Raw genomic sequence first — 25,349 nt, 5'->3', positions numbered from 1 at the left:
AGGGCCTTTGAGACTAGCCGATAATTGAAATATGACCTGCTCGTTACATGCGAACACTGTGTTGGTGGCAAAGTGAACTGAATTAAAGTAAGCATTTCTGTAAATCCACCATGGATTAGAATTCTAAACAGGGAGGAAGGGGGGCTGTCAATTGCATTTCGACCAACCCAATCAATAGCGATCAATAGCGTGTAATTTGTGGTTAAACGCGACAAGGGGGCGGTGACAGATAATCGTTCTGGTTGATGGCCCCTCCCTCCTCCCCGCCGCCGCCGCCACCACCTGGAAATCAGTCACTGTCCCTTTAAGTGGGAGGTGAGCGGCAGCGCGCTGCGGACGGTGAGTGAGTGGGAACCCGCAGCTGTAGACCGACACAAAGTCTCCGAGAGTGAGCGAGTAAGCGAGCGAGTGCAAAGGCAGCGCTCTGTGTGTCTCCGTCACGTCCACGCGCTGTTCCGCCTCTCCCGTCTCAGCGCTTCACCCACGGCGTCATTTCAAGCAACTTCACCCGTGGCTCCCTCTCCGCCCCCCCCCCTCCCCGGAGCCGAGCAGCGGAGCCGAGAGAGAGAGAGAGAGGAGGACCGCGCGACACGCACCGAGCAGCGGCCACTTCGTCCCGAGCCGCGCCGTGCTCTGAATGCGGTGAGGAATTAAAAGCGGGAGAGGAGGACGGGAAGTTTTTTGTTTTTCGCTCTCTCTCTATCTCTCTCTCTCTCTCTCTCTCTCTCTATCTATCTATCTATCTCTCTCTCTCTCTCTCCCTCTCTCGCTTGCTTTCGCGTGGAGAGAGCTCACCGGGACCGGTGAGTCAAGTTACGTATCGCCGTGTGTGATTGAAGACCTCAATAACAACAACTTCCAAAAACGTGTCTGTAGATGTCCAGGTGTGGATGTGCGATGTTTTCTGGGTGATTAAAACCAACCCGCTCGACGGGAAAAGGGGGAGTGGCGAAGCTACGCTACCACCCCCCAAAGTTAGATAGATGGATAGATATATACTTTATTAATCCCCAAGGGGAAATGTTACCTCCTCAATGATATACTCTCTAAACAACTCGCGACTCTCTCTCTCTCCGTCTTTGTGAAATCTTTGTGAAAAATGTATTTTCTCTGAGTTTCGTAAACTGTTAGTCAGCTAGAATATAGAATAGAATATACACTTTTATTAATCCCCAAGGGGAAATTAGTTCTCTGCATTTAACCCATCCTTAGTTATTAAGGAGCAGTGCTGTGGGCTGAAGCGCCGAGAAGCAATGGGTTCAGTGCCTTGCTCAAGGACACTTTCGAACTTGCACCATGGGGGAGCGGGGATCGAACCCGCAACCCTGCGGTTGCAGGACGGCCCTCTTACCCCACTGAGCTATGGTGATGACGATGATGCTTGTGATGTGATGTCAGCTCTGTTGGCAGATGTAAATGAGCAGCTATCAGCAGGTCCCCCGAGAATGGATGCCGGGCATCATTTTACCAAAGGCCTTAACACCTTAAAAAAAAGAAAGAAGTTTTGTTGTTGTATTGTGCACCACTAAAGTTTCAAGAATGAAGTTTTCTTAATGGTGAAGGGGGTATACTTAAATGTCCTTTGGTGTGAAGTGTCGGTTTGGGGCCGGAGGAGGCGGGGGGGGTGGGGTGGTCATGGGAGTGTGTAAGAGGCTTCGGGTCCCCACACCCCAAGAGTCCTTTGAAAGCATTCAAGGGTCCCCCTGAGGTCCGGGTCGTCTTCGGTGCAAAAGCACTTAGGGGCGGGCGGTCCCGGGACCGGCTCAGAGGTCTCAGCGCTGTCCGTGTGTGTGTGTGTGTGTGTGTGTGTGTTCTCGTGGCCGTCTACGGTGTCTGGACGCGTACAAAGCTGTCCCGGTCAGTGGGGAGTCCCTGACCTTTTCTTTTTCCGTCAGTCTTCTGTCTCTTTCCCCCCCCCCCGTGCACCTCCTTACTGCTGCCACCCCTCCCTTGCGCTTCTCTTCTTTCTTTTTTTCCGTTCCTGCCTTCTCATTTGGAAGTACAGTAGAACGCTGCGTCTCTGCCGTCCCCCGAGGGGGAACCGGGTAGCGCGGACGCCAAAGCGGAGGGCCTCGCTGTCACTGCACATACTGCTCGACACTCCACTAATCTCAAGGAGTGGTTTGGCATTTCACCCTTCAACTGTGCCTCCTTCCCCCCCCATCCCGGGTCCTCCCATCTCTCTCGTCTTTTTTCCGTCGCTTTGTCTTCTCAGGTGAATGGGTTCACGCAGGAGGAAAGGTGACCCAGGCGCTCGCTCTTTAGTCCCGCCTCAGTCCGTCAGTCGGGTTGCGAGCGCTGCTACATCTCGAGCGAAGCGTCCGCTTAACCAGCGGCTTAAATCGGGAGAGAAGTTGCGTTGAACTCGAGGTAACCGTGGCAACAGTGCTCACGCTCAAGTCAAGTCACCGGAAAAATTCCCAACCTCCGTTCGTGGCCCTCGTGTGGCATCAGGTGAAAATGCCTGAAGGCTTGTTCGGCAGCCGAATGAATCGTCCAAGACTCTTTCAAACCCTCTGGATGGACGAGATGTTTTGTCCACTGCTTGAGTAAAAAGAAAATGTGAAATAATAATGTAATACATATTTGTGACCCGTTTCCTCAAGTCGTGCGTCTGTTTCTTAACACACTCGTATGCCTGGTTGCCAGAAGTAGCTTTATCTTCTGTCGGTGTGTGTAGACAAAATAAATAGTTCAATCCGTGTATTATTGTCAGGGTTGGGTGTTAATGAATCAGATTACACAAAATAAGTTAAGTTTTTCAGGGAAAACTTGGTTCCATTTTTGATAACGTCAACAAAATCGGACAATTTAAAAATGATTAGTTTATTTTTTGCTGTTTGTTGTGATTAGCTCGTGAAAAGTGCGAATGTAGTTCGTGCCGTTTAGGCGAGGGTCACGTGGAAACGCGACATCTTATTTGATTGAGACGGTTTGACGAGAGGAAGAAACATATGTGTGGCTACATCTATTTTATTTTCAGTATCAGGTGCGATATTTCTTTGTTTAATTTGAAAGTAGACTGAAAGTTTTCAGATTTTTAGATTGCATTATTCTCTTATACAAAGGATAACGTCGCTACTCTCAAAGCCCGCATTTAGAAAGAAAGGAACCACATGATTTGGCTTGAACTTGTACACGGGGATACCTTTCTCATCCAGAAGGTTCCTTTGATCGTTCGGGTGAGTCCTTCAGCGCAGGTGTGTCTGTGGTTTTTCAGAAAAGATATATCGGCTCACTGCAGCGGTGTCAGTATACTGTGAATGTCCCGACTTGTATATACCGGTGGCAATTCCAAACAAAACTAACAAAACAAATCCAGCTAAATTAAAGAATACATAACAAGCTTATTTGTTTGTGTTTATTTCAATTCCCCCCAAAAAACCTCCTCCAGCCACGGTAAAATTGCAATAACGGATCTCACAGAAAATAATTGACCAGTTTTTTAATATCCGCACGCCCAGCCATGCGTTATTTCTCACCCCTTTTTCCCCACTCGTGTTAGACTTTTTAATTTGTCACGTTGCATTGCTAATGATTATGTCATGTGTGTGTGTTTTGAAGTGATATTATATGTGTGTGTGTGTGTGTGTGTGTGTGCACGATTTCCTATACATCGGACATCTCCATAAGGGCAGCAGAGCAGACAAAGCTTTTTTTTTTGTGTCCTCCCCTCTCTCTCTCTCTCTCTCTCTCTCTCTCTCTCTCTCTCTCTCTCTCTCTCTCTCTCTCCTCCTGACCTCCTATATCCTCTCGACATTGTTCTCTGATTCCTATTGAACCAGGAGTCCACAGAGGAACACCACAATGGTGTGTGTGTCTTTGTGTGTGTGTGTGTGTCTACTCCTCAGCCTCCTCTTTTAGCGCAGTGTGAGGCCCAAGCCAATCACACACAACAATGCCGGGTTCGGGGAAGCCGTGTGATCTCCTTAAATAAAGCCCTCTGGCTCGCCATTGTCTCCTCTGGGAGGATCGCCAGAGCTGTGAACGTTCAAACGCCGCCTGGTAAACTCGCCGATGGTCGCCGCGTGACGCCCCCGTCACGGGGAACCGTTCACGACTCACCCCTATGCGTTTGACTCCTCTTCCTGCGTCTTTAACCGGCTCGTTTAATCATCTTTCAGCCGAGTCATACGGCAACCAGGATGCTATGAATGACTGACGAGAGTTGCGCAACTTTTCTCCGGTCTCCTCGACTGACATCAACTCGGGCTCCATCTGAAATAATTGACACATGAGTCGGTGTAATTACATATATATGCACTGCTATTAAAGACAATTTTCACACGCTTTCAAAAAAAGTACAAATGATATCCCGTTAAGATGCACAAGTTGGAATCTTTTCTCCAAATGCAAAGTAAGAGTTTAAACAATAACTTTTGTTTTCTTCGCTTAAACCAGTTGGACTCTAGTCCAACAGACTCAATCTCCCGCAATTTTTTACGATTGCTCCACATTGTTTTCACAAGTTTTGTAGCGCGTGCAGTCGAATGGAATTATGTTAGCTTAAGTTATGAACCCAGTGTGTTGCACAGCTATGACTCATGGTTTTCAGCGTCACTTTTACGTGCTCAACTCGAATACCTGTCCTTTAGAGAGAATCCTGTTTATGCACTCGCTAATTTAGTCTGCAGACCAGGAGTATTGCGTTGGAATTGGTTGATTAATGAATGAGCAGAACATTTTTCAGAAACTATTTTTGTTTGTTTCTGTAAGGTTTCAAGCTGAAATGGCAAAACAAATTAAATCTATTCATTTTGCTTGCGGTTTTTCCCCCCCAGTCACGTTCATGCGGCGCCTTTTGGCTGCGGGGAAATTGTGACGAATGTTTCTTAATCACTTCTGACAATTAACTGATTCAGAAATCCAGAAAGCAAATGTCAGATGTCAATTATGAATTGATTAATGGATACATTGACATTTCTATTTAGTCGAAAGTGTTTCTCCTTCTCTGTGCCAGACTTTAAAAAAATAAAATGAGATTGTCCCGGTTAATTCTTTATTCGTCATCGCGGACAGTTTCCACGTCCTCATTTGCATGATGCAGCAGCCGGCGCTAAATGTGCGTGAGGAGAAGCTCTTTTAACGTGCACAAAAGGTGACAAAGTTCCTTTAACATCTTCTCCACCTGTTGCTGTGATTGAGGAAGAAAATTACAACTGTCTAGGAACTTCATAGCACACACACAGACTCACACCAGATAGGTGGAAATCTCTTATACTGGTGATGGGTCCACACACACACACACACACTGACTCACACCAGATAGGTGGTAATGTCTTATACTGGTGATGGGTCCCCCCCCCCACACACACACACACACACACAAAACCCTGCATGCATGTCAAGGTAAACACAAGTTTTCTACTCAGGGCGAAGTTAAATAGTGTGTGTGTTTGGTTGTGTGTGTGTGTGTGTGCAGTAATGCCGGTTTCTACTCTATAAAGCTGCAGATTAAACAGGGATTTAAAACATTGTTTGGGAGATGTCACTCTCGGCACATTTGGGTTCTGCCAGCTGCGTTTTGGATGTGCACTCACTCGCCGGCGAAAGCCGTAAGCTCATAATTATGCGCTAATAAGGCCGGTGGGGGGGGGGGGGGGGGGTGAAGCGGGCTATTTATCAATGGCTGTAAATCAACTTTTAGAGAAGAAAGAACGGAAGCATATTTTGCAATTTTTTTTTTCTTCATGTGCCATTTTTGAACACTTTCTAATCCCTCGAGTGGGAGGGGGGAGAAACGGAGAAAGGAAAAACTTTTTGTGAACTTCTCCTTTTGCACGTTGAGATGATGCTCACTCAGCACGCTATGTCAAAATGCAAGCTTCCACAGGACCAAGGTGTGTTAACTTAAATACAGAGTGGAGAGTGGAGCTTTTGTTGGGAAGTATGTGTTTTTTTTCTTTTTTTTTTCTTCTTTTCTTCAACTCTGACGTTTGTCCATGACTACGGGTTTCCCTTTTTGTCTCGCCGTTCCCGCGATCCTCGTCACGTTAACGGCACATGTATTGTTTTGGCGCGCAGTACATGAACGAGCAGGTTCCTTTGTGACCAATATGCCTCTTACTTCTGAGAGCCTTTACAATGAGAGGGGGAGAGAGAGAGAGAGCCAGATGGAGGGATAACGAGTTTGACATTTTGGACCCGCAGTGACCCAATAAGGCCCGAAGGCTCTGCTCGTCATGCGAACATATTTCAGCTTCCTTTTCCAAATTTGCCAGCGTTGCCCGACCGATTTGCATCGCCATCAGAGACGAGCGCACCAATACAGATGTTTCGTTGTCTGCCAGTGACTGAAGAGCCTTTCATATAATTTTTTTTTCTTTTTCTCAGCCCATTTGTTTATTTCGCCGTCGATTACGAGAATCCGCGATCGTGCTGTTGTCTCATAATAAAAACAAAACATGTACTGTGTTCCTGGATCATTTACATGACGTTCACACTCAATCAAAGGCGCCCTGTTCGCACATGAAACCCTGTTGATTTTGTGTTTATTTATTGAAACAGAAGACTCTTATTTTACACCTGTTAGTTATGTGTGTGTGTGAGTCCAGCGGCATGATTTGCATTTTCATTAAAAATCTGTGAAATCTAAAGCGACTGTAGGCCCCAACTTTGTTTAAGTTTGACGGCTTGTTTGACTCCTAACATTTTGCGATGCATGTTGCGACGTACAAAACGGGTCGGCTTTCGTGTGTTTCTATTACGAGCTGAAGCGTAACACAATTGAAGGAGAAACCTCTCCGATCAATTGAAGTTCCTGGCATTTAGCTTCTTTATCAGCTTGTCACCTCTCTTGTGAACCAGAGAATTAACATTTTTCCATAAATTAAAGAAAACTATATTTACTTCTCAGTACTGTTTGACAAGTAAATTCATCAAAAAAGAAGAAAAAAATAAAAATAAAATAATAATATATATATATATATTGAAAGAATATTTTCTTTATTATAAATATATATTTTCTAAAGCTGCTCTTGCATTGTGTTGATTTTGGCGGTCCCTGTGGAGAGAAGTGGTAGTGTTCCTGCAGGGTCACCACCCATCTCCAACTTCCTTCTGCAGCAAACCAGCCTCAAGCCCATTGGCTCCTACTGAACAACAACTCTGTGCAAACTTTATTTAAACAGGAGCAAATAGTACATTTGTTGGACTGTTTTTTTGTAGCAGATAAATGAAGGAAAAACATTTTTTTCATCGTGTTTGAAGCTCTATGGAACAGAATATCTCATATGTGCAAGTTGAATCCGTTGAATATTGTTTTTTGGTGTGTAAAACCGTTACAAATGTTTTATTATAATATTGCTGGTGGGCAAACATACACGCGATGCGAAGTCAACATTGATGTGTCATGACCGTTTATATAACGCACATGTAAGCAAACAGTTGTTTATTTGCACATCCGCCAACCAGTCATGTTCATATCCATAAGATGAATTTAAGTCCAATATTGACTGTAGCTCTGTTTCTAGTCTCCATGAACTCATGAGGGAAGTGTCTCTAGCCGCTGAAGTCCTCCACCATGTTCACAAGCTGGTCGCTGCCTGCCTGCGGTTTTGTCTTCAGCTGTGGCCAGAAACGACGACATGAGAGCGCATACGTTCACGGCCTCCCCCCAAAAAAGAAGATTTTACGCATTTTCCATCTTCTCCGTTTCTTCTCCCTGTCGTTTCCCCCCCCAGTATTTTCAGACCCTACGTGTCTGCGGCGTAGTCGCGTCCGTGGGCCTGACCCGCGTGTGCGCCAAACCCGCGCGGCGCATCATTACCGCGGCCAGCCAGCGACTTCAGGCATGATCGCCGGCTTATTGGAGCTGGTTAAGACCTATGGCTCTAAGTTGTTTGTGGCATGAGCACGGCTATACTTGCAACACACACACACACACATGCACACACGCACACTCACCGAGCAAAGACCCCCTGTGGTTCTCTATGTGCCGAGATGAACGGGCCCTCAGCAGAATCACCTGTTGTGCTGCTTACTGCTCAAAGGCGTTTCCATAGTAACCCCTCCGAGCCCTGGCCCCTTGGTCTTTAAGACCCTCAGCAAACATAGACCCCCGCTACCGCTGCTACAAACTCCATAGAACGCACACACACACACACACATGCTGAGCACACGTGGGCGCTCTCAAGAAGCAGCGGTGAATGGAGTGAGGATATAAAGTGTGCCGGGTTGAAGGAGAGAGCGCATTGTGGGAGTCGGGGGGGGCTGCCTTTTGTCTGAGCTGGCCTGAAGGAGTCGAGGGTGGTGGAGGGAAGGCGGGCGGGGGGGTTGCTTTGTGAGGGAAGAGAAAAAAGTGGCCTTCATACACGTCCTTTCTTCCCTTTGCTCTTGTTCTATCTCTTTATTGGGAGTGTGTTTTGTCTTCTCCCCTCCTCCTCCTCCTCTCTGATAAATGCCACAGTAGCCTTTCGCTCGCCGCCACAATAGGCGACCTGTTTCGGATAGCGAGAGGGGCCGAGCGAGGGAGAGAGAGAGGGTTGAGAGAGGGACAGAGGCATGAAAAGAAGGAGAAAAATGGCTGCTTTTTAACCTGTGCTTCTGAAAAGCAGAAGAATAAAGCGGCCGTGACTAAAGCCAGAGTCCTGTTCTCCTCTCTTTTCTCCCTCCTCGGTGTCTTTGTGAAGGGCACAGTTGTGTTGTCGGCCTATTTATACATCTTATTTAGAAAGCTTTTGTGAGAGAGTGAGAGAGGGGAGAGAAAGAGAGAGAGTGGTCAGAGAGAGAAAGCTAGTGAAGTGCATTGGAGCAGACGTGTTAAACACGAAGCCATACGGTCGCATGAAGTTAGAACTGGGTGTTAAAAGGATTCGGTTCTTTATTCAAGTGACCTGAATGGAAAGGAACACAAATATCAACTACCAGTGTGCTTTGTATTGTGGATTTTGTTCTTTTACTGTAGAATATTTCCATAGACAACTTCATTAGTGGGAGATGTGTTCAGGTACTTTTGAGCTCGGTCAAAGTAGCATTGCCGAACTATAAAATAGTCCATTCCAAGGAAAAGTACTCGTGATGTATGAATTGCCCGTGAACAAGATGTTAACACCACGATGGATAGTAATTAGTTGTGTATTTGGTCAACATGGAGCCTACTTGACTTAAAATGTGTATACCGAGTAGTTGAATGTTTTACCAAAATGGTTTCTAACTTACAAGATTAACATACGTCATGAAAGAAGACAGAGCTGCTTAGAAAAAGTAGAAAATAGTGGCAAGAGATGTTCTTCGTGCCATGGAGCAATGTTTTCGGACAGGTTTTTGTTGGGTTAGAATTGAGAGGGTTGTCATTCGTTGTCCTCCAGGGTCTCCAGAAAAGTTGCCGTTTGATCTGCAGCACACCAACTTCCTTGCGTTCCTCCTCCCTCTTGTTTTATGGCTCCTGCCCCCTGATGAGACATGTGGCCACCAATCATTAGGAGACGATGTGCCTCACATCCGAGGAGCGCTCTGTGAAGAAAATGCCACCTGCGTCACAGCTGTCCTGACACGGCCCGACTGCTGCCCAGTCCAGCAGGGCGCCGCTCGACTCGCGTTTGAGTTTTTTCCTGTTTGCAAACTGTATGTTTACACGACGCTGTACACGACTGCACTATGCAGCATACTAAGTGGTACACTACTCCACGCCCTACCCCGTAAGCTACATTAACTACGCCACTACGGCCACTATGCCGTACGCTACGTTGTTTATTACGCCGTACACTATGTTGTTTACTACGCCTTACACTACGTTGTTTATTACGCCGTACACTACGTTGTTTATTACGCCATACACTACGTTGTTTATTACGACGTACACTATGTTGTTTATTACGACGTACACTATGTTGTTTATTACGACGTACACTACGTTGTTTATTACGACGTACACTATGTTGTTTATTACGACGTACACTATGTTGTTTATTACGACGTACACTATGTTGTTTATTACGACGTACACTACGTTGTTTATTACGACGTACACTATGTTGTTTATTACGCCTTACACTACGTTGTTTATTACGACGTACACTACGTTGTTTATTATGTCGTACACTACGTTGTTTACTCCGCCGTACACTTACGTTTGCACACATACACGTTGCACACATACCCAACGCCTTTAGCTGTATACACAACGCCATATGCTACGTTCACTCCTCCGTAAACTACGCTGTTTACGATAGTTTACACTATGTTCACTGTGCCATGCGCTGGGTCTCCTACGCCGTAGAGTACTCTCACTCCGCCGTACACTACCTCCACTGTGGGGGCACTCAAGTGTGCCGACGTCCCTTCGGTTTGGTTGCCAAAGAAAAGGTCACAGCAGGTTGGCGTGGTGTTGTTATGGATGTCTGCTCAAAAATCCTCCCTCCACCGCGTGTGAAAATGTAATGGAGAAAACCATCTTATTCCAAGATTGGCGTCGAGTCGAATCGTGCAGTTAAACTGAGGCACTAGTTTCCAGGAATATTTTGCAGAGTTCTCCCATGGTATTTTCGTTTGCCAGGATTTGGACGGCCTATTTTCACCATGGCCAAAATACTTCAAACGCAGTTTAGAGCAACAGTAGCAATGAGGACACCGTGCTGGGCCACGGTGGTCACCCTGGTTACAGGTGCAAGTCGTGCGCCAGTATTCATATTGTCATTTTTTTCTTTCTTTCTTGAGTTTGTCTTGATACAATCGTATGGCTGATGTGCGAGCATTGTTTTTCTGAAAATCCCAAAGTGTCTGAGCTTTAAAGCGCTGCATTAAAGCAGCACAGCAGCTGCTGTCTGGAGAGGCTGTGAACTCCGAACCGTGCGCTTACCTCCACTCCATGCTTACACCTGTTGACCGGGAAGATTACTACGCCTAGATTTCATCCCCCCCCCCCCCCCCCCACGCAGTGATATCTTTCATAGCTTGACGGTTTGCAAAACCCATACAAACGTTGCTTGTATTGTAAAAACACACAAAGGCCGCGGCGCTAATTTCCAATTCCGTCCCAGAAATGTGTCCGTCGTCTTGTGGTTTGAGACTAAAACTAAAGCCGTCTCGTGTTTCCGGGGCGAACCGCGAAAATCACATGTCGCATATGTAGCCTCGTGCTTGTGGGCCGTAACGCGGGACCTCAAAGCAGCTCTTGTTTTGCAGCTCTTGAACGCGTGCACTTCAGACAATGTGGTTACATGCGCACTAGCGTGAGGGGGCTAGGTTAATCTAAAACGACTTAAAAACCAAAGCCGACACTGACATCCGGCTGTCGCTCTCTGCATTTAGCAGTTCTGTCGAGAACCCAACCACAGCGCACGAACAGATGAGCAAACAAAAAAACACACAACTCTGTCTGTCAGCGGAACGGCAGAGGAAAGTGCATTCATGCAAGTCGAGATAATCAGTCGAGGGGGGGGGGGGGGAGAGAGATGTGATGTTCATGATCAGTAATCATTCTTTGACGAGAGCAAAACCGGATTCAGTCCCGTGTCCGTGAAACGGGCCGCAGCCTCGCGAACGCCAGCGTATGTAAAATCTTCGGCTTTCATTTCTTTGTAGTTTTTAATTTAAGAAAATTAGATCGCGGGCGGGTCACAGGCACGTCTGTTCATTGTGAGTCCTCGACGGCATCGCCGAGTCCGTCGCTCTACCGTGCGACTGGGCTGCTTTTGAAGTATCGGCCGTGTGTTTGCATGGTTGGGTGAACCCGCTTTTGCATGCAAAACGCATGAATAATATCTCTCACTAAACAAATCCGTTCCCTTTTTTAAATATGAAATCATGTCTTTTATACCCCATTATTCTGGCAAACGGACCCTGGATCGGCACATCTCGCACGCAGACGACGCCAGCAAATGTATGTATATATATATTTATATTTACACATGTCGACCCAACTGGGTTGAAAAACTGTTGAGGGGGAAAACCTCTAATCCAGGCTGACGAAACATTGGGGCCTGGATTAGTTCCGACGACAGCAACGCTGTTGGACTTTAAAAGCAGCGCCTATGATTTGGCAAGGCCACATTTTCTGGTATTTTCATCCGTTATTGGTCTGGGATTAATGTGCCACTGGGCTGGTTTTTGTCACAGGGACCTGGCAACCCTGGGCCTTGTTTGAACGGCAGGATTCCATCAGTGGCCGGGCGAGGCGGATGGATAGCACCCGTTCCTCCTGATGATTCGCCGAGATGAGCGAGCTCGTAGACAACTTGCAACAAGTAAAAAAGGCTGTCATGATCCATTTACAAAGTGTGACAGACATCTGTTCCTCCTCAAGATTCACAAACCTTTTGGAAATCATGAACACATACTTAATATAGCTCATACAAACTGTAAAAATAACAGACTAAAGCATCACTAATAATAAGTCAACATCATTCTCAGTTGGCTGTATAATAGCGTAACTGAAGTTGAATTAACTATTTATTTAGCACGTATTAATGCCGGTTATCACACAGTGGAGCTGGTGTTGTCTTTCCTAGTCCGACGCCCAAAAGCACTTTTTGTTTGCCGACGGGTGGACGACAGTGTGCGACTTATTTTCCGAGCTCGGATCTCCTGCAGCTGCCATTTTACAGACACAAATGGTCTTTTCATCAGGATACAAGAAACTCTGCGATCGCGTGGCAGAAGGGCTCCGAAGTCCGTAAGACAGCCGACGGAATATAGCGTGGCACCGGGTCACAGCTTTGCCTTGTTGGTCCACTTCTACTTCTCCTGGTGTTGATATTTATGGGGATGGGGGAAACTGGAAGTGCGACATAGCAGTGTGTCTAAGCTGTGTGTGCGTGTGTGAGTGGGTGGGTGGGTCTCAGTGTGGTCTCTTTATCATTCAATCGCAGCGCTGCAGTTCCCAACACTGCTCTTTGTGCGATGTACTGACCAGCGACCGCAGAACAACAGCACCTTATCGGGTGCTCGTAGGTCTGTGTGTTTGCTTCTCAACACACACACACACACACACAAAAAGGTAGGAAACGACAACCCATGCCCCCCTCACAACAAAAAAGAGAGGAAACTTAAGTGTGTATTCTTGATGAGCTTATTCTTTGGAGTCCGCACTATATGGTTCAGTACCCTCAACATCAAAAGGCCAAGAGAACAGAGGAGGAGAGGGGAAGGAAAGAAGAAGGCAAGGCCTTTGTGTCTCGAGTCCTGAGAGCTCATTCTCTAATGAGGCCCAGTCAGCAACGCAAGGAAGCTTTGTTCCACAGCTCTGTGTGTTTGTGTTTGTGGACATCTTACAAACCTTTCCAAAAAAGAAATAGTTCAAGTCCCCAAACATGCACACACGCACACACACACATGATTCTTTGAGACTCCATCTGTCAGCGTGGTCTGGAGAATATTCCATGTTCTGTTGGAAGGTCTTGAAATTTCACCGAGAAGTTTAATTTCACCGTTAGCCCGGTGGGTCGTGGAAACGAAAAACAAGGAAGAACTGCAAGTGAATATTGTCGGCATCAGGTTTCGATCCCGTTTACACGCCGACTCCGAAACTTCAGCCCCGCAATCACGTCCTGGGAACAGGTTGCATTGTCTTTCCATTCCATTTGCAACCGCTTATTCCGGGGGCAGCGGACCCAGCAGGCTGACCCAGGCTTCCCTCTCACCCGCAACATGTTCCAGCTCATTCTGGGGGACCCCGAGGCGTTCCCAGGCCAGCCAGGAGATGTCATGCATTGTCTTGTCCTATTTTTTTTTCTTTCTTTCGCATCCTTAAAAAAAAAAAAACGTTGTTTGACCACTCTGAGCCACCATTCAGGTGAATGTAGAACAGCTTGTAATCAATATTATTAATTAGTTCATTAATAGTTCATAAAAAGATGAACGGAAACTACAGCCGTGGTGTACAAAAAGGCTTTTAGACCATTGTTTTCAGCTTGAGCAGTAAATTAATATTTTAATTAATGTTCGGCTGAATTGTCACCTGGTTGTTCTGAAACAACCGCTCTGAATTTGCAACTTTCAGTGTGCAGGGCTCCATACTAACTTTTTTAACTAGGAGCACAGTCGCTCCTAACTTAAAATGTTAGGGGCGCAAGCAGAAAATTTAGGGGCGCACTTTTTCCTGGGTCAAAATGGGTCTTGGGTGCTCCCAAATTTTTAAAGCACGCGCACCTTCTATTCATGCAGTCGAGCTATTGAGTGCGTGATCAGCAGCTGGCCGCTCGGTCCATTCACACACCTCACTGTTGTGTATTGATCAGACAAGACACGCTTATCAACTCCAGTGTTTCCGATCACTGAAATCAGTATCTGCCGATCACCGATAATACCGATCACTGAAATCAGTATCTGCCGATCCGATAATACCAATCACCGATCACGGTGTTGATTGAAGCATTCTATTTATTGTGTAGCATTATTGCCTAGGACTATGAGGAAATACATATATAAAGCAACTCAAACATTAAAGAAATTACCGATTTCTTTAAACATTTAGGACTTTTACTTTGAAAAATGTCCTAATTGATACATTAAAATAGTTTGATTGCTATTGTAGGGATTTCAGATATGTATGGAACACATCTGCATTATTCATTTCCTGGAACTCTTGGGGAAATCTATATACAGGACTTTTCTTAACATACAAAAGACTGACTAATTTTTATAAACTCTTCCTTGGTCCAGTAAAAATGTTTTAATGTTAGCATAATTTAAGCTAAATCTCAGAAACTATCTATAAAGATACATCAGTTCATTGTTTACTTTTATATGTTAGTGTATGATTTGTCGACATCTTATTTTGATAAACGGATGTTGTTTCACGTGGTTCTTTCCGCTAACTTTGCAAAACCGGATGTTGTCACTTAAATCCTTCCGCTAACTTTATCAAAACCCTCGCGCGCTCCTGATGGAATGCGTTTACCGTGAACATCAGTCTATAGGGGCAGACATGTGAGAGTCGGCTGAGTCGACCCAGAGATTCAACTCGGGGGACGGGGACGCCGCTCGGTGGTGAGGATCCCCTCTGACCTCTCACTCTGCGGCCCTCGCCCTCGTTGCGTCTCCGCTGCGGTGCGCCTCTTTTCACACATTAGCCCCCCCCCACACACACACAGGCCAGCCTTCTTCTTCTTCGGTTTTCGTCTCCTTTCTTCTTCTTCTGGAGTTAATGTCGGTTAGCAAACCAGTCATTCAGGCATTACCGCTAACTGTAGTGGGCTGAAGTGTAGAACAAGTTTGTAAGCAACAAAAATATTTAATAACAAAAAAAAGAAATCTGCTAATTTACTGGTCGCGCATGCGCGAGTTGATGAAAAATTTACTCGCACTGTGTCTAATTTTAGGCGCAAAATGCGACCATTTGGTCGCAGTCTGGAGCCCTGGTGTGCGTATTTTGTTTCAAAAGGTTCAAAAAACAGCCCAATGTAAACTACGTGGCTCCATGAATTTACCCAAATGTTCCGATCGAGCGCTCCTGTATCAATCGTTTAAACTATTTTTAACACTGTTTTCTTACTCTGGCCTTGTGCACACAACTCGCAGCACAATAATGGAGTCGATGCGAACTAAAGGCCCAGACATTAGACAGACCGCCGATGCACTTACTGTATATGTTTATACTATATCGGGTGTTATGTATATGCAGTCGGCGCGTCTGGTTCTTTGTTTACAGCCCCCCCGCCCCAAAAAAATCTCACGGACATTAGCTGCTGATGCCGGTCGAGTCATGCCTATATTCTAATCGGACACGAACATCTTTTACCCTTCAAGCGTGTTCTCCTACTCATTAGAAGTTTAATAATAAAGTTATATCTGCATGCCAGGAGATTATGCATTCATGTGTGTGTGTGTGCAGGTCTGTCCGTCCGCAGCTAATCTGGCACTCTGCTGGCACCCGTCAGCCTAATATATTTGTTTGTGCTCATTTCTCGATGCGCGCTCAAGCACCTCTCGTTGGTTGCACCGATTCACACTTTTTGCGAAACACACTTTGTCGTCAACGTATTTGTTGACCGCTTTACGCCGCCAGTGACCGCCGACTCCTCGCTACTCTTAACTGGCCCCTAGGGGCCGCAATTGATCCAAAACGGCTGAGGCTTGAACTGTCGTTTCCGCTACCGGTAAACGATATATGAATAATGAGTGACGTGAATGTGGAGTATTTCTTTTGTGTTTATTTCAACCGTTTGGTTGCTAAACGTGGCAGAAAGATCCGGGCGGCGTGCTTCCCTATGGTTTACGTGGCCGCTCTCTATTGGAGAATAATATTCGCCGCGTTGACGCTCCACAGATCAAAGATGAGCTGGCCTCAACTCGGTGAAGCGTCAACCAATCACTTTTTTCTTTTTACTCATTTCTGTTCTCCCTTTTCTCTATCCTGCTGAAAATCCCCTTTCTGTTTCTGTCCAGGAAATAAAAGAAAAAGGTGTTCTTGCGGTTTTCCCGTCTTAAAGGCATAACTACTACAATGAGCGCTCGGCAACGCTTCAATAGCGACAATGTTACCCGTTAGCTTTGTTGCTCGTAGTTTGAACACGGCATCCTGTATTTGCATCCAGCTTTAACATCGTGCTGCAGTTGTTTCTCCATCACTCTCTACACACGCACACAACACACATGTATGGTGTCTAAAAAAATATGGCGTACTGCGGATAGAGCTCCGAAAGTGCAGTTGGGGGGTCACAAAGAACGGGAGCAACGCAGCGAAATGTAATCGCTGCGCCAGAATGATTTTATACACGAGATGAAGTAGACGGGTGGCGCGACATTTCCTGCAGTTTAAGACGGGAACGGAGCTTCTTTTATTCGTGCACGGCAACAACGTTTGTATTTTTGTGCCACCAAAAAGAACCACAATGCGCCATTTATCGGGAATTACAGTTTATGGCGGCCTAATTGGGCTTTCAGCTGGTTTTCTTTTCAGGCCTCAAGAAAAGATTTAATAAGCGCCAGGAAAAGCATTAATAAAGGCCTTTTTGTGCATTAGATAATCAGGGTATTGTGCTTCCAGCTAGGTTGACCATTTGTACGGTTCGTCTCTTTAGTGAAAAAAAATGATGTCAAACCGCACTCTCAATGGGTCGGCTGATTCCATCTCGCTCTGTTGTCGACGTGTTGCTTTTATTTCCTGGCCTTTAACACTCCGCGGCTTCGTCACGATTCGTGACCTCGCTTGGGCCGGTTTGAGTCTCGTGTCCAGGAAATCATAACGGAGGATAAAGCCGACTTTGTTCGAAGGCGTCCGCCGGGCCTTATCGCCGCGCCATCGCACACCTGCTCGTGGGCTGGTGTGCGATCGGTATCGCGCCGCAGCGGCGGCTCACCTGGAATGGCATGCTAATTATGCAAATGTCCGGTGGGATTTGAAGAGGCTCTTTGTACTTCCCCCTCCTTGAGGGAGGGGGGGGGGGGTCAGAGGTAACAGGCGAGCAGTAAGTTAAAAAGACGGGCGAGGCAGAGCCAGTCTCCATGACTCGCGGCGGCAGGTTTGTTCCCGCGACGGAGCGCCGCTGGACCTCCTCGGGTACGCTCCTCCCCACCAGGTCAGTACAGGAACAACCGCATGCCACAAGGAAGTCCGTTCTCTTTAAAATCTATCTTTTAGACATTGGAACGGTTTGTTATACATTTCCTATTTTTATTCTACTGCACACTTTCTTTGTATGAGTTCTTTGAGAACTTAAACTTCTCCGTTGAGCAGCATCGGAGCAACGCAACATCCCTTGACTGATCGTCCGCCAACGGAGACGTTGCAGGTTCCGTGAACCCTGGATGCGTCACGGAGCAGATGTATGTGTATATATATGTTTTAAACAGATTTGATGCGGTGTCCTTGTTTCAGTTCGCTGAAGCTCTCTCTGGGCGTGATCCGCCCGACGAGCCAGGCCCCGCGGTTTAGTCGGCTCGGCTTCCATCACCCCAGAGCAAATGCTGCTAACCGTGAAAACATTTCCCGAAAACATTTGTAAAGACCTCAGCTCCTCGGCACTTGTCTCGACACGACCGCGAGGCGGGTTGGAAACTTACTGAAACTTACACGAAAACACACAGGCGGGAAAAACCGTGCGAGAGGACAGAAAAAAGCAGCGCAGCGAGATGTTTGACTTGCGTGCGCTCGGCGTGTTGAACGGCCGCCAGGCGCGTTGTGGTTTTCTGCCTTTTGATACGTTCCTGCGGGGAACCTTCAATTACAGCTGTCAGTCTCACGGCTGACAATGGGAATGCCTTTATTTGTTTACCACCAAGTAAAACCTCTTCAGAAGACTCTTTAGTTATCCTGCTGTTCTCAACTGGCTCATGTGTCTCTCTCTCTCTTTCTCAGTCTGTCTATCTCTCTCTGTCTCTCTCTCAGTCTCTCTATCTGTCTCTGTCTCTCCATCTCTGTCTCTTTATATCTCTGTCTCTCTGTCTCTCTTTCTCAGTCTCTCTGTCTCTCCATCTCTCTGTCTCTTTATATATCTCTGTCTCTCTATCTCTGTCTCTTTATATCTCTATCTCTCTTTCTCAGTCTCTCTATCTCTCTCTCTGTCACTCCATCTCTCTTTCTCAGTCTCTCTCTCTGTCTCTCCATCTCTGTCTCTTTATATATCTCTGTCTTTCTATCTCTCTGTCTCTCTTTCTCAGTCTCTCTGTCTCTCCATCTCTCTGTCTCTATATATCTCTATCTCTCTCTCTCCCTTTCTTTCTCAGTCTCTCTGTCTCTGTCTCTCCATCTCTCTGTCTCATTATATATCTATCTCTCTGTCTCTCTATCTCTCTGTATGTCTCTCTCTCTCTGTATGTCTCTCTCTCTCTCTCTCTCTCTCTCTCTCTCTCTCTCTCTGTCTATAGTGCTCTCTCTGTCTATTGTGCCTCGGGCTCTAGCTGCAGAGCTGCATTGGACGACGTAAACCCAACTAGCTGCTTCTGTTGGGGGGTGGAAAACAAAACGGTGAGACAGAAGAAGGAAACAAAAGAAGAAAAGAAAGGGAGAACAACGGAAGGGATTTGCATTGCCAAGCCCCTGGAGGGGGAATGTTAGTTTTTTCCTTTTTTCTTCACATGTTACAACTTGTTGGGTAACTGACGGTTTAGTGTGAAGTGATTCTTGTGCCGTGGGAAGTGTAGAGTTTCAAAACACCGTTCAAAAGAAGGTAGCTCTTCTCCTTTTCTTTAATCTGAGGGCCTGTTCCTCTTCGTCCACTGTCGCCTTCCTTCACCCAAATCACTCAGTTCCTGTACGCAAACTAAAATGGAGGGTGGTCCAGTCCGGAAAATCACATTAATGTCAAATGTGGCGCTCTTTGATGTGCCATGTGTTTTGAAGTAGCCAACAGTTGTATTAACATCTGTATGAAGTCAACAACTGGGTTAAAACGTTGGGTTAAAAGATGGGTCAAACAAACAGGACTTTCACCCAGGAGGGCGCTGTGTACGAAACTTAAGTTACACAAACGTAATTATTTTTCAGCCAAACAATAATCATTTACAAAATAAAACCAAGTACCGTATTTTCTGCACTATAGGGCGCACTTAAAAGCCTTTAATTTTCTCAAAAAACGACAGTGCGCCTTATAATCCGAAGCGCCGTATATATGGATTAATTCTGGTTTTGTTTACTGACCTAAGCGATTTTGTGTGGTACAAGGCGCTCACGGCGCTAAGTCAAAATGTTTTAGAACGACTTTGGTAAACTACAAAGCCGCACCGCTTGCAGCATTACGGCTACCGTAGCCAGGAGCGTCGCGGAGTAATACATACTGTGCTTCACCATAATATTACAGTGTGTGTTACGGATCCCAAAATGGCACCTGTCAAAAGACACGCTTACGACGCGGACTTCAAACTCAAGGCTAACAGTCACGCAGTAGAACATGGGAATAGAGCAGCTGCGAGAGAATTCAACATCAATGAATCAATGGTACGGAAGTGGAGGAAGCAAGAAGATGACCTGCGCCAAGTAAAGAAGACCACACAGAGTTTCCGCGGGAACAAAGCGAGATGGGCACAGTTAGAGGACAAAATTGAACAGTGGGTTATTGAACAGAGAGCAGCAGGTAGAAGCGTCTCTACAGTCTCTATTCGACTGAAGGCAACAGCGTTAGCACGGGACATGAATATCAATGACTTTCGAGGCGGTCCTTCTTGGTGCTTTCGTTTTATGAAAAGACGTAATCTCTCTATCCGCACACGAACTACCGTCTCGCAGCAACTGCCAAAAGATTACAAAGAAAAGTTGGTCATTTTCCGCGCATACTGCAAAAACAAGATCACTGAAAAGAAGATCCAGCCAGAGCACATCACCAACATGGACGAGGTTCCCCTCACCTTTGATATCCCCGTGAACCGCACTGTGGAGAAAACAGGGACCAGAACGGTGTCTATACGCACCACAGGGAACGAGAAGTCATCCTTCACTGTAGTTCTCAGTTGCCAGGCTGATGGCCAGAAACTTCCACCCATGGTCATTTTCAAGAGAAAGACTTTGCCAAAAGAAACGTTTCCAGCCGGCGTCATCATCAAAGCTAACCCAAAGGGCTGGATGGACGAGGAAAAGATGATTGAGTGGCTGAGAGAAATTTACGTCAGGAGACCGGATGGCTTTTTTCACAAATCTCTGTCCCTATTGATCTGCGACTCCATGCGCGCCCATCTCACCGATGCTGTCAAAAACCAAGTGAAGCAAACTAATTCGGAGCTTGCCATCATTCCAGGTGGATTAACTAAAGAACTCCAGCCGCTAGATATTGGTGTCAACAGGGCGTTCAAAGTTAAACTGCGAGCTGCGTGGGAGCAGTGGATGACAGAAGGCGAACACACATTCACCAAGACAGGGAGACAGCGCCGGGCGACTTACGCCACTATATGCAAATGGATCGTGGATGCCTGGGCTAAGGTATCAGTCTCAACTGTGGTCCGAGCTTTCACAAAGGCCGGAATCATCACTGAACTGCCAGCTAACAGCAACGACACTGACTCGGATAATGACGAGGGGAATTCCGGCATGTTGGATGCCGTAATCGCCCAACTGTTCAACTCGGACACTGAAGATGAAGAATTTGAAGGATTTGTGGACGAGGAATAAACTGAAAAAGTGAGTGTATTGTGTTGTATTTTACGTGTTACAACTGAATAAGGTTGGTAGTTATTGTGAATACGCTCATTAACGTTTGAATAATGTTGAGAATTATTGTGAACGCGTTTAATAAAGTTTGATCGACTGACTTATCTGACTGTTTTTTTTCCGCTTAATGCGCCTTATAGTCCGGTGCGCTTTAATATATGAAAAAAGATCGAAAATAGACCATTCATTGACAGTGCGCCTTATAATCCAGTGCGCCCTATAGTGCAAAAAATACGGTAGTCCTATTGTGCTTGTGCTTTGATTTTTTTTTCATTGCAATCCCCTGGTCGGGCGGTTTCTCCAGCGTGAGCTGAACTTGCCAGTTGAAGTATTTTTAAAAGAGACGGACCAGAAATCTGGCGGTTTTAATTAAATTACTTATTTATTTAATTTTTTAGCTCAACAGCTGCTTTGAGGCCTGTCTATATTGTGATTGTGGTCAGCGGTGTGTGGTGAGTGGCACCGTAAGGTGGTCACACACAAAAAACAGGCCGCAATCGTATAACCTCGGGAAGAAGGAAATGCCATGCAAATCATCCAACGCACACACACACACACACACACCACACACTACATAAGGTCAGGTTCCATATGGGTGCAGCCAGTGCACGTGGGCTAAGTGCGTGTTTGAGTAAAGGAGACCGATGTGGAGGGAGAAGACGAGGACCTTGAGTTCCCCATTGTTCAGGCCGAAGCATTGTTTGACGGAGAACAACAACATTGTGCTTTTAAAAAACTCGCACACCTTGACGCATTCCTCGCTGTCAGCGGCTCTGGGGATCGCTGAGATTCAGCGCATACCGCAGCGTTGGGTGACACACACACACGCACACAGGCGAGTGACAGCCTAAGCCTAAAGACTCGTCCTCTTTGGAACGTGGAGATGGGGGGTGGGGGGCCGGCAGACCCAGGAATAACTCGCCGTGGGACAAAACTCGGTGGTCACGCCTTCCCCCCACACACACACACACACACACACACACACACACAATCAGCCCCTCGCTGATCTCAACGGTGTTGTCTAAACAGCTTCCTACCTTTTTATTCTCATTCCTCCCTAAAGCTACGCAAAAAAAAGTGCACATACGACACCTGAAAAAGACTGTTTTGGTTTCCTTCCAATGGTCACTGCAGATGTCAATTATCGGTGTTCTTTAGATCACAGGGCCACATTTTTATTTTATTTTTATTTTGTTCTTTTGAAATTTGTTCACCCTGAAAACGAGATCTGTGCCCAAACACACGAGTGTGATATTCTGTTTTTCGTGTGTGTCCCCGCCCCGCCCCGCAGCTGAATTGAATGTGCTACCAGGCTTTAGTTACCTTCAGCGATGTGATGTGGTTTTATTATGACTCTGTTTGAATTCACACACACGCGCTGAGGTACAAACAAACACACACACACAATTGGTGCAGATTTCGAGATCTGGCAGCCGATGCGTGCGGTGTGCGTTTCAAAGCCGTGACAAAAGTGTTTGACGGAACGCTGGCATTCGATTTATTTTCCTCCCCCATTTTTCATCTTCTTAAAGGTCAATTGAGAAACTGTTTATAGATTTTTTTTAAACAATCAAAAGAGCATTGTGCTGCTCATTGAATTCCAACGTTTTCCCATTTAAATAAAAAATGAGCAGGGGAGCTGGAGCCGATCCCAGCGGACATTGGGAGAGGGCAGAGTTCAACTGGACAGGTCACCAGTTCATCACAGGGCACATATAGAGACAGACATCCATTCACACTCACATTCACATCTAAGGGCAGTTCAGAGTTTCCAATTAACCTGAGCGGCATGTCTTTGGACTGTGGGAGGAAGCCGGAGAACCCGGAGGGAACCCACGATGCCACAGGGAGAACGTGCAAGCTCCACACAGAAGAACCGCCCAGGGATCGAACCAAGGCCCCTTGTGCTGTGAGGTGACGGTGCTAGCCACGACACCACCCAACAAGATATATATATATATACACCATTTTTTATTGATTTCTTTCTTTCTTTTAATCATTTTATTTTAAGTTTTTACAAGTTACACCAGACAATCAAAAAAGAATAAATAAAAATGACAAAACAACCAACTGTACGGACAATCAGACAAGGAAGAAATTTTTTGTAAAAAAAATAAAGATATAAACTGCAATTTTTATTAAAACGCTCGCTTCTAAGACTCTAAAGCAAGATGTGTTTATCCTGGATTTAGTTTAGTTTTTATTCGACTGAACGGCTGTAGAACAGTTTAACTTTCAGTATAATTTAAAGGTGACCACTAGCGGCGCCATGTTCTCTTTTGATACGCGCAGACTCGCTAGCTAGCAAAACACGGAGGGAAACAACGGCCGTTTCAGTCGGTGCAAACAAACCGCTTTGCATTCTGCAAAGTAAATGTGCTGAACACGTTCGTTAGCCCTCCGGAATTCTGAACAGAGTTGTGTGCTAACCTTTTGTTGATCCTGAGAAAGTTCCCATTGCAGAAGAACAATAGGTTAATTGTGTCGAGCTGTCAACCACAAACTCAGTCAGTCGGAGGGGGCTGACTTGTGGGAGTTGCGGAGCTCCTGGTCACAGTTGAAGATGGAGTTGTTGGTTTTTAGACTCGTAGATGTTTTTATTTTGGAGCCGTGCACCCTGGCAGACAGGTGGCTTTGTTCGGAAACACGGTGTTCAGGCTGTGGGGGGGGGGCATTATTATGCTTTCCGCAGAACGGTGGCGCTCCGCTTTTCTTTTCCCTTTTTTTTTGCCGTGTTCCCGAGTTGGTCGGCACATTCCGCTGGCATTGTTATCCGGCCCGTTTCCTGCGGCCGGCGGCTTTTGTCCGCCTCTCCCCCATTGTCCCGGCTTCCTTTGTTCCCCGGCTCCAACAATGGCTTTTTTCTTTTCTTTCTCTGCCTCTTAATATATATGTGCACTTTTTGCCCTTGTGTATTCTGTTTGTTTTGTTCTGCTGTCTGCTGTGTTTTTCTTTCCTCCCTCCCCAGAGCTGGGAAATAATAGAACGCACACACACACACACACACACACACACACTCGCACAAACAAGCCTGTGTTGATCTGCTCAAGTTCACTGTGTTTCAAACCTCTCTCTGTCAACCTGTCCTCTCTTCCTTTCTCTTTACTTCTCTCTCACTAAGGCGTTGTCTGTCTGCCTCCTTTCTAGCCTACTATTATTCACTGTCACACACACACACACACACACACACACACACACACACTACATGTATAAGATCAGGTATGGGTGCAGTCAGCTGCACGTGGGCTAAGTGCGTGTTTAAGTAAATTAGACCGATGTGGAGGGAAAAGACGAGGACCTTGAGAGACCTTGACTTGGACAATACGCCTGACTTGGACTTTTGTGGCAACACAACCACCACCTGACCTTTGACCTAGACTTCAGCGGTGACTTAGAACATTCAACGTATCAAATCATTTACATAAACGGTTAAATGTTCCTTGTAGTAAGTTTGTTTCAGACCAGACAGCCATAAATGAATGGCTGTGTGTTGTTAACGGCGCTGCCAACGAGCTGTAGACTCTTAGTCCAGTCCAACCGGCTCTTTTCCAAGAGCTATTTTAACTTGTTGATCTTTCTAAGTGATATGTTTTGAGATTTGTTTCCCTGGTTAAAATGTGCACCTTGTTCTACCTTTGATCACCGCTCTTTGCTGTAATTATATCGGATATCCAATCAAAACTTGCCATGGCAAGTGCCCAAAGCTCGCCACACCCACAATGACACTGAGCTTTGTGTGCTGTTTGTCTTTCGACAGAATGGTTGAGCCCAGCCCTCCAGCACTGCACCTCGGGGATGTCAGCATGGCTTGCGTTGGCGTAAAAGTGGAACAGGAGGAGGCCGGCGCAGGGGCCGGTGTCATAACCCACGGCGAGCCGATCAAGAGGTCTCCCTCGTGCGATTGGTCGGCACATCATCCGCTGGAGGCTCGCCAACTGACCCCGCCGCTCTCCCGCTCGCCTTCGGTAAGCTCATTTGCGAGAATGGGGACGAAACGGAGGTTATCGATGGGTGATTTAGGGAAATGTCGGAAGTGTCACGGATTAAGACCGAAAGGTGCACTTTTTTCTTGTCCTGACGATTCACTTTCTGTGCCCCCCCCCCCACGACAGGAGGGCTCTCCGGGTAAGGAGCTGCCTCACAGGCAAAGCCCCATGGGACTGAGGGAGGCCAGGACGCATGTCAAACCAGAAGGACAATCCAACTTCAAAGAAGGTTGGTCTGCACCCAACACGCTCGCTCAGTCACTTTCTGCGGTGTCATGGCTGATGCCGCTGCCAATCATACTCAGATTGGCGGAAGACGCCTTCTTCGTATTGATCATCCAGTC

General features: G+C 46.4%; 1 protein-coding gene across 6 annotated transcripts in view; it reads left to right on the top strand.

The window, feature by feature from the left end:
- Positions 1–349: 349 nt before the first annotated feature.
- LOC130208083 (transcription factor SOX-13-like) overlaps positions 350–25,349 on the top strand; it is a 41,732-nt gene continuing 16,732 nt past the window's right edge. For 2 of the 6 annotated variants that reach the window (XM_056436997.1, XM_056436996.1), the window contains exons 1-3: positions 17,192–17,459; positions 24,777–24,984; positions 25,132–25,234. In XM_056436997.1, the coding sequence (XP_056292972.1) occupies positions 17,386–17,459; positions 24,777–24,984; positions 25,132–25,234 (385 nt within the window). In that variant the 5' untranslated portion in view covers positions 17,192–17,385. Of the gene's footprint in view, positions 643–724; positions 804–1,341; positions 1,366–11,384; positions 11,822–17,191; positions 17,460–24,776; positions 24,985–25,131; positions 25,235–25,349 lie in introns of those variants that run through there. The other 4 variants (XM_056436998.1, XM_056436999.1, XM_056437000.1 and 1 more) reach the window with 4 other exon arrangements.

This window comes from Pseudoliparis swirei, chromosome 18 (assembly GCF_029220125.1).
Source record: "Pseudoliparis swirei isolate HS2019 ecotype Mariana Trench chromosome 18, NWPU_hadal_v1, whole genome shotgun sequence".
Lineage (NCBI taxonomy): Eukaryota > Metazoa > Chordata > Actinopteri > Perciformes > Liparidae > Pseudoliparis > Pseudoliparis swirei.
This window is presented reverse-complemented; position numbering and strand designations above follow the sequence as displayed.